The sequence below is a fragment of the Hemicordylus capensis genome, chromosome 1 (genome assembly GCF_027244095.1).
Source record: "Hemicordylus capensis ecotype Gifberg chromosome 1, rHemCap1.1.pri, whole genome shotgun sequence".
Classification (NCBI taxonomy): Eukaryota; Metazoa; Chordata; class Lepidosauria; order Squamata; family Cordylidae; genus Hemicordylus; species Hemicordylus capensis.
This window is the reverse complement of record NC_069657.1, coordinates 135,996,832-136,012,851: the sequence shown is the minus strand read 5'-3', so window position 1 is coordinate 136,012,851 and position 16,020 is coordinate 135,996,832. Positions and strand designations below refer to the sequence as shown.

Sequence of the window (16,020 nt, the reverse complement as noted above, 5' to 3'; positions counted from 1 at the left end):
CTCCCCGCCTCTTACAACTTTTAAAAGGGCAGTCAAGACGCATCTGTTCACCCAGGCTTTTAATTAGATACTGTTTTAATTGTTTGATTTTTAATAGTTTTAGCCTTTTAAATTTTAAATTTTTGTAATGTTTTAACCTTTTTATTTGTTGTTTTTATTGTTTTGTTGTAAACCACCCAGAGACTTGTGTTTTGGGTGGTATACAAATATGTTAAATAAAGGCACAACAACCACAACCAAGTCCAAATTCTAAGAACGTAGTTACTGTATAAATGGGAAGTCTCAGAAAATAAATCTGAAACTTGGATTTGTCATTCAGATAACTAAAATTTTTTAGGCAGCACAGATGTAGTTTAATTGTCCTTCACCCCATTGCCCAAGCTATCCCCAGAGGAGAGGTTTACTCTTCATGGTGTTATGACACAACATGACAACTGACCAAAGATATGAAAATTCCTCTTTGGGAAAAGATAGCAGGAGATGCTATCAATATTGTGAGATACTGGCTCAAAATTTCATATGACTATAGCCAGAACACAAAACAAATAGGAAGTAAGAATATTTCATCAACAATTTCTTGCAAATAGAAATACATGAGCTAACAGACTCTCTACCCTCCTCCACAGAATAAATATGAAACTCCAATACCACAGAACATGTTGTGGTTGTGAGACAGAAACTGGTTATAAGGGAAATTACTGCCTCTGAGGAGCTCATAGTCCAGCAAGTGTGTCATTGGAGAGCATATTTATTTCCAAAGTAAATTCAGGAAGAAAATTGGTAAGCTGAAATATTGGAGAAGATTCCTTCCTCAAGAGATGAGATATTTATCTCTCCAGAAAACGAAGCACTAATATTTTTTGGGGGTGGGGGGTGGGGGAACTGAACAGAAGGAGAAAAGTAGGACACAGGCTAGTAGAACAACAGTCATAAATGAAGTACCTATGGTGAAACAGGGTAATTTCTTTATCACAAAATACACTGCTACAGTGTTTGGCATTATGTTACAAGGCATCCACTCCTTTCAATGCCATTAATCATATCACACATCACTATGCTATTTCCCACTCCTTTCTTTTCTGCCTACCCAGAAATAACATTTCTCAAGACGCTAGAAAAAGACCCAGAAACCCAAGTTCCATATTCAAACCTCTAAAGCAAAGCTCCCAAGTAATGTAATCACATTTTGTGGAGGTTCATAAGACAACTATGAATGGTTTAAGCCAGAGTCAGCACATGGGATCAAGTTCCTGTTAAGTGTTGGTAATGTAATTAAAGCAGAAGAGACCTGCTTCTTAAGCTGCATGGACATAGGTTTGTTCAGATGATAAAATAACAACTCATTGAGAGGACTAAACATAAAGGGATATAGATGATTTTCATTCAGATTCTGATTGATTGATTACGTGCCATCAAGTCAGTGTCAACCCTTAGCGACCACATAGATAGATTCTCTCCAAGATGATCTGTCTTCAACTTGGCCTTTAAGGTCTCTCAGTGGTGCATTCATTGCTGTCGTAATCGAGTCCGTCCACCTTACTGCTGGTCATCTTCTTCTCTTTATTTCAACTTTTCCCAGCATTATGGACTTCTCAAGGGAGCTGGATCTTTGCATAATGTGTCCAAAGTATGATAGTTTGTCTGGTCATTTGTGCCTCGAGTGAAAATTCTGGATTGATTTGTTCTGTGACCCATGTGTTTGTTTTCCTGGCTGTCCATGATATCCTCAAAAGTCTTCTCCAGCACCAAAGTTCAAACGCGTCAATGCTTTTTCTATCTTGCTTCTTCAAAGTCCAGCTTTTGAATCCATAGAGTGTCAAAGGAAAAACCACTGTCTGAACGATTCTAATCTTTGTAGGTGTAGACACATAACAGCATCTAAGTATCCTTTCCAAGGCCTTCATTGCAACCCTACCAAGTGCTAGTCTGTGGCGTATTTCTTGACTGCTGGATCTTTTACTGTTGATGGTCAATCGTAAAAGGCAGAAGCTATCCACCACTTTAATGTCTTCATTATCAGTTCTGAGGCTGGCTGCTGTACCCATTGTCATTAAGTTGATCTTCTTTACATTTAGTCATAGTCCCATTTTTTCACTGTGCTCCTTAACTTTCATTACTAGAGCTTGCAGATCCTACATACATTCAAATAAGGTGACTAGCTCAACAGGGAAGTGCATAAAAGACAGCATGACAGAAGAGCTGAGAAGACATGCTCTTTACACATGTAGAAAAGAGGTCTTCAGTTATTTTGTTATATTTGTTTCTCAGTCTGTTCCATTGCCATGTAGAGCCTAAGGGCGGGCTCACGTCGCATGGAATCATGGTTAATTTTAAATAAGGTTAATGAAACAAATTGAGATTGAGTGCTAGATGATCATTCATTCTCTGTTTGTTTCACAGTATCACGGTTTATTTGTGTTTAGCCTCTGATTATGTAATCCCAGGCTGCTTTGCTATTTCCTACTACTGGCAAGATACTGCCTTGTCATCTACTCCCCTACCATTGGTCTAGCTTAAAAAGGAGGCAGTTATACAATCTTTGCCTGCTCTTGGCATCTCAGTTATGCTGCTGCTCAGGCACAGAGAAGTGTGTCAGCAACGCTCAGCTTCCACAGGCGGCAAGGAGGGATGTTCATTCCAGCTGCCATCAACTTATTCAAGGCAAAGTCGATGGCTCAAATGTTATATGGGGCACAGCTAGGACCCTATGCTAACTATTCCTTCCTGGAGTGGGTCCAAGCCAGGCTCTTGAGAACATTATTTCTGACCCCTAAATATATTTCTAATTCCACTCTAAGATTGGAATCAGGAGTTATCTCGATAGAGGCCAGAGCTTGGTATCTAATACTAATAAACTGGGCAAGAATCAACTTATTGCCCTCTGGTCTCTTTCCCTTATTATTGGACAGGCACTGCTCGAGCTGGTGGGAGAACTATGTCAGGGAACTCCGTACCTATGGTCTTTCACCTGAGGCAATCCTATCTGTGGGTTTGGTCAAGGCCAAATAACTTATTAAACAAAGGATCTGGAATACTGTATTTCAGAAAGACCTGTTGAGGACATCTAGGTCATTCCACCTGCTCAGTGGTAGGATGAGAACTTGGCACAGCAGATTATCTATTACTCCTTACTTTCCCTAAACACAGATGGGCCTTCTCGAGGGCCAGTAGGCGTGTGTCCGAACCGGTCTGATTAGAGCTTTTGCCGGAGGCCCGGTCTACCCGCCGGGAAGAAGCCGGGTAGACCGGGCCTCCGATCGCCGGAGGCCCGGTCTACCCGGCTTCCTCCCGGCGGGTAGACCGGGCCTCCGGCAAAAGCTCTATAGGATAAAGAGCTCTAGTGCGCGTGCGCACACGCCCAAGGCCCCAGTTGGGCCGGAGGCTTCGATAAGAGAGGAGCTCTGTTCGCGAGCTCCTCTCTAAGTTCTTCTAACTTGGTGAGCACTCGTGGGGGGGTGGCGGGTGGCGGGTGGGGGGGCGGCAGGGCGGCAGTAGCCTTTCCTTGTAGGCAGTAGACTTTTTTTATCTCTAATTTGCTCGCGGGGGGGGCGCGGCGGAAGCGGCGGCGGCGGCTGGGGCAGCTGGTTTCCAGCGCCCCAATTTTACAGTAGATTATGGCCACTGGCGGGGGCAAAGAGGCGCGGGAGGGGTAAACAAGCCCTCCCCGCCCTAAAAGATAGGCTCCCCTTTGGTGCTGGTCCGGACTGCTCCGGACCATGCACATCACTAAGGGCCAGTATGAATGTCCTCCCTTTGGAATTTTTGGCTGGCAGATATAGCAGAATTCCATTTGAGCAGAGATATTGCTCCTGTAACTCTGATGAGATTGAGTCAGTTGCACATGTGCTCCTGTGGTGTGTCTTTTATATAGATCTTAGGCGAAGGTTAATTGACCCTTTTTTACATAATCTGCCAGGTCAATCGGACTAATTCTACATCAAATATTTGTTAATAGATGTGAATTTATCTAACACACACATACACACACACAGAGTTGCAAAATTCTGTTCTGCAATACGAGTTCGCCGCACTCTGCTCACTAATGGTTAGATCCAGTGTACAGTTATGTTATTAATATGGCTATGTTTAAAATTTTATATTGTTTTAGATGTTGTGATATTGGTCAAACACAGTAATAAAGACTGACTGACCTACTGGCATCTCTGCATTCAGCAAGCAATTAATATCTGCAAGGGAAACTATTGGCGTGGGAGTGCTGTGATAACTGTTTTAAGAAAACTACTTGGACATAATAAAAATCCTTTGAGATGAAATTGTTGAACTTTTTCTTTCCTTCTGTGGTGCTTTGCTTGAGGGTACAAATCAGGACAGGATGTTCCTGATCTATCTGCATTTGTTTTTGTGTGGGTGCTGGGCAGATTTCTTAAATCACCTTGTGTAAAGGTCATTGGATTTTAAAGCGGGGAGGGGGTTGCATGCAAGCAACTTTGTTATTAAGCAGAAAATGAAGAGGTGCGCTAGAGACTAGGCAGATTGTGAAATGAAGCAATGTTTGGTCCTAATGATACAAACTCCCAGTCTTCCTGGTACTTCTGCCATTTTGTTAGCTGCACTGCTACTTCTAAGGGCCTTGTCTGTTAAAATTTCTGGGCTAACAATTTCATTCTTGCAGTTCTTTTCTGTGTGTGTAAAAGGGACAATAACGAACTAATGTATCAGCAATAAGCACAGAAGAAAGGAAACCACATCAAGGTCATTAGACACTGAATGTGCTGCAGGTTCAAGAATGATCTCATTGGGTCAAACTGCAATGAGAGTCTTAGATTAGCAGAATCCCAGATATCTTGCTAGCTATTTTTATGTTTTAGCCTCATTTGTAATCGTGAGGCTGTCCTCATGTGCAAGCTAACCCTGGCTAGAGAAGCCCAGTCAGGGTTAGGCTGCACGTGAGAATAGCTGGGATCGGGCCTGATCCCAGCAGGGCAGGACTGCCTAGCTCGGTTTTGTAGCCCACCTTTTAGCCTGAGTTAAGGGCGTGAGCACTTCCTTAGCCCAGGTGCTGCAGTTGTGACACTGTGCAGTCAGCTTGCAGCCCACGCAGTCACAGAGACAGTGCCTAGAGTGTCTGTCTCCTGGGGGAATCCCCCAATGCACCATGCTTGGTGCATTGTGGGCAACGTGGAGGCCGGGGACAAGTTATCCCAGCTCTCCAGTGATTGCTCATCTGTCCACATTCCCACTAACATTCCTGCAATAGTTTTTGGGGAATTCCTCAAATTCCCTTGTTTGAAAGCCTTATAAATACTTTGTGGCCAAAGACCAGAAAGGAAAAGCGATGACTGTTAACAATTAGCATTTAACCATATCAAGGCTGAAGATCTGAATTAAGAAGCAAGTGTAAACAACTTATTCTGAGTGTCTGAGGGTGCACAAGTGATTGTGCATGCTGAGAGGATGAAAGGAGAATACCTAAAAAACATCTGAAGACCCAAAGCCCAGACAGGTGGCAATGGAGCTTTGATGGATGTGAAGGGCTGACCCCAAGAGCAGTCAAGAACTCAAAAAAGTATAAAACCAAAAGACTTCAGATCCAACTTTTAGAGGGCAGGTCCAGAAGATGCATCTTCTCCCTCTCCATTACTGCAGCATCCCTGCACCCCAGTATCATGCACCCCATCTTCTCATCCAACCCTGACATCTGTGATCATCAGGAGAGATTTTGAACTGGCCATTCGAGGTCTCTTTGAACCTTTGGTAATAGATTTTATCTATTCCCCATCCTCTCCTCCCTTTCCCTTCCATTGCTAGGTAACTTGCTTGCAGTAGAGTTAGTTAAATTAGCTTTGCTTGCCAGGATCTTATATTCATTGAACCTCTTTAAATCTATTTACTTAATTAAAATTCATAAAACACATTTCTAGTTTAATTCCTTCACACATCTATTGGTTAAGGGATCCCACTGGTTTGATTAATAGTGCTCTTCGTAGCTGCTAAGACATGTGGCTGCCCACGACAGGTTGGTGGCAGTCCAATCAGGGCACATCCAACTGATCCAAGTCCAACCATGACAGAGGGTTGGCAGTCTCTTCATAGAGGCAGAATGCCCCTGGTGCATAACACTAACAGCAATTAGAGACATTTGTAGCATAGAACCACCATGTTTCATAGCTGCTTTGGGCTAGCATATCTCTCTGGGTGCATGCAGATGCAATACAGAACCTTGGTTTACTTAGGTATTCCTGTTTTGTTTTTTTCATCTGAACACACCTCTCAGATTCAACCAAGGTTCAATTTGACCCAACAAACCAACATTTGTAACCAAGGTTTGATGTTAGCTTGTATTAATTAATTAATTAATTAATTAATTGCATTTATAAACCACCCCATCCAAAGGCTCTGGGCAGTGTACAACAACTTTAAAAAAGGCATAAAAACACTGCAAAACACAGTGCTAAAAACTATATAAAATCAAAAACAATTCAGACCATTTAAAACCAATTAAAATATTTTTTTTAAAAGACGTTACAAGCCTTGGAAGGCCAGGCCAAACAAATAAGTTTTTAGGGCTCTCTTAAAGGCCAACAGGCAGCCTAAACTGTGGATATCTGCCAGGAGTGCATTCCATAGGCCAGGAGCAGCTACAGAAAAGGCCATTTCTGAGTCACCACCAGACATACTGGTGGTAACTGGAGATGGACCTCTCCAGATGACCTCAACGAGCGATGGGGATCATACCAAAGAAGGAGCTCTGTAAGGTAGTCTGGACCCAGGCCGTTCAGAGCTTTAAAGGTAATAACCAGCACTTTGTATTTCACCCGAAAACATATCGGCAACCAGTGCAACTGTTTTAAGGCAGGCACAATACGGTCTCTCTGGGTTACCCCAGAGACCAATGTGGCTGCTGCATTTTGAACTAACTGAAGTTTCTGAACTATGTACAAAGGCAGCCCCATGTAGAGCACATTGCAGTACTCAAGCCCGGAGGTTACCAGCTAATGTACTACTGGTTTGAGATTGTTCTATTCAAGGAATTGACACAGCTGTTGAATCAGCCAAAACTGATAGAAAGCGCTTCTGGCCATAGCCTCCACCTGAGATACCAGGGTGAGACCTGGATTCAAAAGCACTCTGAAGCTGCGAACCTAATCCTTCTGGGGGAGTGTAACCGCATCCAGCACAGGAAGATCTAGCTCATCCCTTAAATTCCCTTCCCCCACAATGAGCAGCTCCATCTTGCTTGGATTCAGCTTCTTTTTTGTTATCCCTCATCCAGCCCATTACTGTCTGTAGGCAGGCATTTAGGGAGTGAATGCCATTTCCTGATGATGATGATGATGATGATGATAAGAAAAAATACATTTGGGTGTCATCAGCATACTGATAACACCCTGCACCAAATCTCGTGATAACCTCATCCAGCAGTTTCATGTAAATATTAAAAAGCTAATTGTGGTTCAATTAGCTATCGTGTTGCAATAAGCCAACCCTGGGGTTTATTCTTGGCTTCTTGCAAGAGCTCTGCCTCCACATACAGAGCACAGCACAGAGTAGCCGAGAAACATGACCACTCTAAGCGGTCAATGCCTCTCCATGGTTTTTCCTCCAAAAGCCTGCCTAGTGACTACGGATGTCATTGCTCTCATCCTTCTTCCACAACAGGGGTTCTCTTAAAACAAAAGTCCAACATGCCTTGCGTGTTGGCCAAAGTAACTGATCAGAAGATTAACAATGGGACCCAAAAGGTCAGCAAAGAAAGGGCAACTGGAGTTGAAAACAAGCCCAAAACAACACCAATAGAGACAAACCAACTTCAAACCTTGACTGCAGAACTTGGTTAGACAGCCTGAAATAAACCATTGTTAGTGAACTGGCACTTGTTCAAGATTAAAACTAACCACAGTTAGATGAAATAAACAGTAGTTATGTTTATTAGACATAAAGTGTTATGTTTGAACCCACAGTTGCAATAGTTTTGCTATTATGTATCCTTATGGCATATCCTCCAATTAATGGACACAGAAACACACAAATACTTGTGTGTAAATATCTGGGATGTGTCACACAATTGTGAATATAGCTGTTAACATAATACATTGGTAACACTTTTCCTCTAACATATTAAAGAGCTATTTGTCCTTGCACTGAGACAGTCAAGTGTGGAATAACATTTTCACATGATTATTACAAAAGGCCTTCTTAGGAGTTTCCTTTAAGTGCAAGCAGTAATTGTCAACAGCAAGGGGACTGTGTGCATGAGTTGGTCATGGAGTCTACCTTGCAACAGCACAAAACATTCTGTATAATTAAGTGTAAATAAACCGGTCTACTCAAGCCTAGAGAATTTGTGAAATTATACTGGTATCACATATACAAAGTTTCCACTTAAGTTCACCTACCTCCACAGGTCAAGAGGTTCTGTAGAAGTACCAAGTGAACTGGGCAAGAGCACCTTGGAGTACCATCTCCCTTTGCTATACAGATGTGTGAACATCCACCATTGTCCCGGGAACATGGGTGTGCAGCTTTATAAAGAAGAAAGGAGAAGATTGTTTGTTTGCTTGCTTGCTTGCTTACAATTTATAAGAAAGATGCAGTGAACTTTATCATTTTACCAGGTATGAACAGAGTAAATGCATAAGATGTTTGGACTCCAAAGTCTTTTGAAAATGAATTTCCAATAATATTGTCTCAAATTTCCACATCCTGATTACACTCACAAGATCAGAGGAGGAAGAATTGATTTTTTTAAAAAAGAGACATACAGGTAGCAGTTATCTAGGCATGATGAGAACAAAAACATGCTGTTTTCCAGTAATTGCATTTATATTAGGGGACTGAGCAAAGGTACCTTTTTTGGTAGTTAAGAGAGTCAATATTGGTTAGTTAAGGGTCATGGAGATTTTATAGCAGGAATGACTGGGGCAGGTGACAATGTGATAGCTGAATTCATCAACATAGCTGAATCACCAGATACATCCACATAGTCTCCAATGCTGTTGGTTCAGTACTTTAGCACCAAAAATTCTTTACGCAGTTACATTAGAAGTTAGAATGTAAGTATGGCTAGGTCGATAGGTACTAAATTGCCAGAAGAGTGAAGTATTAATTCATTCCATGGTGGCAATGTGGGTTTGGGCAATTAGTTCAGGAGCTAATATTGCAACCAAGTTCCACTGTTGCAAAAAACATAACACAAGGTTCTTTTAGGGCAGGGCTGCACAACTTTGACCCACCAGCTGTTGCTGGACTACAACTCCCACCATCCTTGGTTACTGACCACTGTGTCTGAGGATGATGGGAGTTTATATTTATTAAAAATTTCTTGTATACCACCTCCTCCAAAGACTCTAGGCAGTGAACAACAACAATAGCTATATATATATATTTTAAAATTAAAAAGCCTGGTGGAAAAGGTAGGTCTTGAGAAGGGCCTTAAAAGCCACTAAGGAAGGGGCTGAACGAATCAGGCGGGGGGGAGGGTATTCTAAAGAAGAGGGGCGGCACAGAGAAGGCCCTCCTATGGGCCCAGGCACCATGCGCTACACCAGTGTTAGCCATTTGTGTGGTGGCCATTTGCGTGGCGATGCTTCTCCCGGCTGCAAGGAGGTACGCTGCAGCCCCACACGCCTGCTTTTGGAAAAGCGCTGGCGGGGGGAAAGCATCAATGCGGGGTCTGACAGGTAGGCAGCGCCTTCCTTGCCCGTTAAAGTGACCCCCCCTCCTCCAAACCAGTTCAACTACTGGTTGCCAGAACCAGTTCAGCACTCCTAGAATGGAGTGCCAAATGGTTTAGTGTACAACCCTAGTGCACGTACAAAGAAACAGTCCTAATAATGCTTATTGGGATGTATTTTTAATTTCTTTAAAGTCAAAGGAAGTTTGGAGCACTTCACAGTGGAGAGTAGGGGCATACAGCCTTGTGAAACTACATTTTGTTTTTAGTTCCCTGGTGGTACACTGCCACAGGAGGAGAAGGTATCCTTTGTCATTTGTGTTTTTAAGAAGCTACAAAAGTCTCCAGTGCTAAAAACAGAGTGCTATATTATTTTATTGCTATCCCAGGTATTGTTCATTGCATCCATTATTGCTTGCTAAACTATATTCCAAATAGCACTCAACAGCAACAAAGACCTAGCCGGAGGAAGAGTTTTGGCAAAATATGTTTGAATGCATCTTGATGTTCCAGCATTTCGGTGCTCTGAGTACAGGGAAAAAATGCAACATCCAAGCAACAAAAATACTACCTTGACAACTGCACATTTATTACAGGAGCAAACAATTGTCTGAGGAAATGGTTAAGCCATAATTCACAGTAAGGAGATAAACTTCTGATGTGGTATTTTGAGAATAGGTATAAAATCTGAAATATTTAGTTGACAATATTTAGTTCCCAAGGCTCAGAGGATTCAGCGAAAATTCTCTTTCAGGACCTATATATTAAAGCTATCCTGAAAATGAAAACCTGTTTAAGGCATTAATTTTTTTCATTCACTGTTAGCATTCTTACAAAATTTCAACAAAGCACCAGTAACTTGCTGGTAAAGCCCAACCAAATAGTTGGGTATTACTTCACTAAACTCTCCCTTTGGTCCTATATAGCGTTCAGTTCAGTTTCTGACACTCATCTGATTGCAGTCCAGCTCATTTCTTTGAGGCAGAAAATTGTCATGTTTCTAACAACTTTCATATTCCTTAGAATACATAAACATATCACATACTACAACATGTATATAGTAACCACTGAAGTTCTATACTATTGGAAATGACCTCATGAATCTGTTCAACTAATGGAGAATGAACATTCCAACCAACATACTCAAACATTTAGCTCAAAACTTTAGTGCAAGCAACACTGGATGAATCTATGCAGAACTGTAATAAAAGACGTACAGAATTCCCTCATGTCAATGTCTTCCACTGCATGAATGCCTGTTAGGTGACCAATTCGACCCTGTATTCTGGTCCTCTTGTATCCGTTGGTTTTCTCAACTCTCTCTATCATCTGCTGCTGACGGTCAATCCAGTACAAATGATTTCCTAACACAGTCAGCCCCATAGGCTGCAAAATGTTGGAATCTTGTAAAGTCACACGGTTAGCTCCTGAAAAACAAACACTGCCTTTGTGATGACATGCTTTTAAAAAATACTTAAGAAACCCACTTATTTCAAAATGTTTTACTATGTTTTAATGTCTTAAATTTGCTCAGTGCTATATCAAAGATGCAATTACATTCCTGCACACAGGGCTCAAAGAATAAAATGGATGCAAAAGCAGATGTAAGGGCCCAATGAAGTAATGAGGATAAGTGTCTAACCTGTATAAAAAGGGAAGGATATAGTGGTCCCAGGACTTACCTTATTTGTAGAAGTGGGGTTTGAACAGTCTGTGGGCAGCAAGTAGCCTATTTCATTAAAGCTTACATTCTTACAGCATCTTACATATCATTTGGTTTAAGAATATGAGGTCAATAGATTTCGATATTAGGCGGTATATAAATTCAATAAATAAAATAAAATAAAATAAATAATTTGTAAAAGGGCACAACCCAAATATGTGCTATTCCTGCATGCCAGAAATACACAGCCCCGGTGAAAGTCATGCTCATGTAACGCACAGGTATGGTTTGATGCTGAAAATGGAAGGCAACAAGTTTAAATCAACTGTGTGCTCAACTCAAGAGGCCATAAGCCTCTAGCAGATGCATAGCTGATTGGGTTCAGGAGTCACACAGTATTGCTTAGATGTGCATTTGATCGAGGTATTCTTCCCCACACTCTGATTACACATACTTTGTGCTGCTGATTTATTATTGCTACTGCTTATGATTCAACTCAGGGGCATAGAGTCCATTGGACAAGGGGGTGAATTTGCACCCAGGTCAGACAGTCAAGGGGCCCCACAAGGCTCTACAGACCCATGGACAGGGTAACATTGCCCCCCAAACATTTCTCTCCCCCCACCTCCAACTACATGACTCCCAATTACAGCTAGTGAGCAGTTTCTCTTTTTTCAGGTAGGAGGATGAAAGCTGCTGAGAAAGGAAAGGGTTAAACCAGCCCAGGGGGTGGTCCTCCTTCCTTGAGTTGTGCTCCTCCCACGCTCGGCAATTCAATGCAGAGTTGGCAAGGGAACAGGAAGGAGGCATGATGGCCACAAGGATAGTTGGAAAGGAAAGTCCAACAAACAACCTGAGAGAGAGCGCACACACAAATGGGCAAATAGGGATAGGAACATTGCTAGGAGTTGTATGCATGCATATATCAGGTCTCAGTAGTAGGCATATGTTAAAAATGTTTCTGAGCTAAGGGAATATGTATGCACAAGTATGTGTGTGAAAGTGTATGCACATATGAAGAGAGTGTAATATTATATGCATGGAAGGGAAAGAAAGGGCATGCTAAGAATCTTGTTTTCATCATGTCCTTGCATTTTTTCTACAAAATATATGTGGGGGAAACAAAGAAGACAAAGAGCAAGGGGCCCATCTTCACTTTTTGTCCCTAGGCCCACTCCAACCTTGCTATGCCCCTGATTCAACTGGTTATTTTGAGAGGGGGTATGCTCTGTTGTTCTATGAGCATTTTACTATCACTGTTAGCTGCCTCAGAGGTTCCAATTTCAAGAGCTGGCGTGGTGTACTGGTTACTACGATCAGGAAGGCCTGTGTTCAGATCTCTGTTCAGCCATAAAATGAATAAATTACTCTGGGCCAGTCACTTATCTCTCAGCCTAACATACCTCATAGAGTTGTAACCATGTATACCTCTCTGGGCTCTTCAGAGGAAGAGCAGGATATTAATGTAAATAAGTAAATAAATAAATTGGGATGGAAAGGTGAGATAGGAATTTTTAAACAAATAAAACAATATAACTTGACCTATGGAAAGGCAACACAGAGACTTCTGATCATTGTTGAATAGATTATCAGTTCTGTTGGATCTGAAATTGCTAATGAACGTGCAGTAGAGAGGTATGCCCAGAATGGGAGCTGTATCATCTCACAGTGCTATAGCAAGAGCTTTCCCATGAATTAAGAGGAGAATCCCCACTGGTATGTTTCCCAGACTATGGGAAACACCTATATTGGGCAGTAGCGATATAGGAAGATGCTGAAAGGCATCATCTCATACTGTGAGGGAGATGGCAATGGTAAACCCCTCCTGTATTCTACCAAAGAAAACCACATGGCTCTGTGGTCACTAAGAGTCGACACCGACTCTATGGCACAACAGACAACTCATTCTCTAATGAATAAAATCCAGCACTGGATTTTAAATTAATTTAAACATAAAAATTAATGTATGTTGTATAAACATAAAATTATGTTCATACCACAGGGCGTACTGTATGTGTCTGCATACAATTATGTATATTGCACGTTCAATTGTAATAAATTTATATCTCTGGTCAGCCAAAGAAGTGGACAGTGTCCTATTAAATTAAGGATGTGCATAAATGTTCTGGCAGGGCAGAGCACAGTACCTTTAAGCATGAGTAAAGCAGGTCCTTACCAGCTCCCCCATCACTTTTCCAGGTGCGCCACTGCACCACTCAGAAGTCCGTGCATGGACACAGGGCTTCACTCAGCAGCCTGCGTGTGGTGGCAGGATGCAGATGGCCACTGCACATGCAGAAAAGTGGTGGGGTGACAGAGGAGCTCTACTCAGGCTTAAAGGTACCACTCCCTGCCTCAGTGCAACGATTCAGCGGGCCGCACCAAATCGATTCAAGCACATTCCTATATTAACTTATCCTTGTTTCTACTTACTAGTGGGAACAAAGAGGTTAGGAGAGTTATATGCATGTATATTTGCAGTGGCATTTAACCGCATCACTATGAGAGTTTTGCAAAAAGACTCTAGTGATATTTGTCATTTATACTTCATTTAAAGAAGAATCAACCTTCATTCTTCTATTATGTCAGAAAATCCAGAGAAGCCATTATGAACTGTATATATAACTGACATTTTCCCACAAGAAAGTATTTATGGCCATGGGATGTCAATAGATCTTCAGTTGGTAACCTCTAATATCTATTTGGGAACACTGTATATCAGACCTGCTTTTTTCTATCCTTTTAAAAACTATGGTCACAGAATAAAATTACATTTTGGGTGCAGAGGACAAAATGCTAATCACAAACAATCCAGCTAATTGGATTGTTTTTTATTGAATAAATTACTTGAGCTCAGCCAGGCATGCAAACAGAAAATTTCTTTTTACTGCAGCAGCTATTAACTTGATTCAGAAGATTACAGTGTACAAAGACTCTTATTTATATTCCCTCCCTCCTCTTAAAAGAAGTACAGTATGGCATACAAATCATATTAAATAGAGAAAAACATCAGAACAGTAAGAATTCTCAAGTTAGTTCCCATTTCTCAGGAATTTTCTGAAGCCACATTCCTGAAAGGCTAGTACCCCTGTAGTTTGAAAACTAACATTTGACACTGGCTTGGATTCAAAAAAGTTACTTTAGGTATACACCCAAGGACTAAGCATGCCCAATGGGGTTTCTGTCGCTTCCCGCCTTCATTGAGTAGAGCCCTCTTCCAACCTCAACTCAGGACAGAGATGTGCAAAACATTTCATCGTCAAAATGTTTTGACACGCAACGGGCCGTTTTGAGCTTGATACAAAACACCGTAAATAAAGGGCGTATTTCAAGCTCAGAACAAAAAACCAAGTTGCTCACCTGTAACTATTGATCTGGTAGAGATCCATCGATATGCATAAGAATGGGTAATGTGCCTGCGCAGGACCCACTCGGTAACATGCCACAGCTTGTCGAGGAGACCAAGCCTTCAGAGTGCCTTCATGCCTTCAGTGTGCTTATTTAAAGGTGGGCTGGGCGCCATGTTCTTCAGTTCTTGGACGATCGCTATGGAGGACGATCATCCAGAAGCAAGTGAGTTTATCAAAGCTTGCACACTCAATACACACATAGTGTAGCACTACTGCAGAGGAGTGGTCTGGGAGGGTCTTATGGATATTGACGGATCTCTTCCATATCAATAGTTACAGGTGAGCAACCTGTTTATCTGGATCGAGATCAGCTGAGATCCATAAGAATGGGTGTTTAGCTAGCTCCCAAAGGAGGAGGGTGCAGTAGTAGCTATTGCAACACCCACTTCAGAACACTTCTCCCGAAGCTCGCCACTGCATCAGAGCGTACATCTATGGTGTAATGCTTGACAAAAGGTAACTCAGTGAACCAAGTTGCTGCTTTGCATATGTTGTGAAGGTTGCCCCCAATAGCTGTGTGGCTGAAGAAGCATAGGCACAGGTAGAGTGGGCCTTAATTGCTTCTGGTGGCTGAATGTTTTTGTTGCTTGTATGTCAGCAGGATGAATTCCATCAGCCAACTGGACATCCTCTGTCTAGAGATACAGGAGCCCCTTGAAGAGCCTTCGTATGCAACAAATAGGCATTTGGTGGACCTGAAGTCCTTAGTTCAATGTAGGTAGTAGAACAGTGCTCTCCATACATCTAAGGAGTGCATCACATGTTCTAACAGAGTTGTAGGATCTCTGAGGAACGTTGGTAGGACAATGTCCTGGTTGAGGTGGAAGGTAGACACTACCCCTGCTAAATGGGCAAAGAGGCACCTTTTACCATGGTGATTCTCCTTATTTAGCAGGGGGAGAGTAACTGACCCTATTCACCCCCAGCACAGTACTTCCAGTGAATGTTGGTGGTGTGTGTCTTAAGTTTCTTTTTAGAATGTGAGACCTTTGGGGACAGGGAGCCATCTTATTTGCTTGTTATTTCTCTTTGTAAACTGCCCTGAGCCATTTTTGGAAGGGCGGTATAGAAATCGAATTATTATTTCTTGTTTACACAGTCAGACAGGTGTTATTGACTGGTTTGTTTTATCCAGACATCGAGTCCTTCCCAAGGACCTGGGATGGCTGAATTTTATCATCAATACTGTTGGTTATTATAGATATCGTCGCAAAATATAATATAGGCTGTTCCCAGTAAAGCTGCTTTTTGTAATTGGCTGATGGTGATTTCTGTGGCCCCTATGGTGTTGAGGTGCTCTTCAAGGTCTTTTG

General features: G+C 42.0%; 1 protein-coding gene across 2 annotated transcripts in view; it reads right to left on the bottom strand.

Moving 5' to 3' along the window:
• Positions 1-16,020, bottom strand: part of LRP5 (LDL receptor related protein 5) — a 222,312-nt gene that overhangs the window by 28,123 nt on the left and 178,169 nt on the right. For both annotated transcript variants that reach the window (XM_053261771.1, XM_053261780.1), the window contains exons 16-17: positions 10,852-11,061; positions 8,358-8,483 (exon numbers count right to left, since the gene is read on the bottom strand). In XM_053261771.1, coding sequence (XP_053117746.1) covers positions 8,358-8,483; positions 10,852-11,061 — 336 coding nt within the window. The remainder of the gene's footprint in view (positions 1-8,357; positions 8,484-10,851; positions 11,062-16,020) is intronic.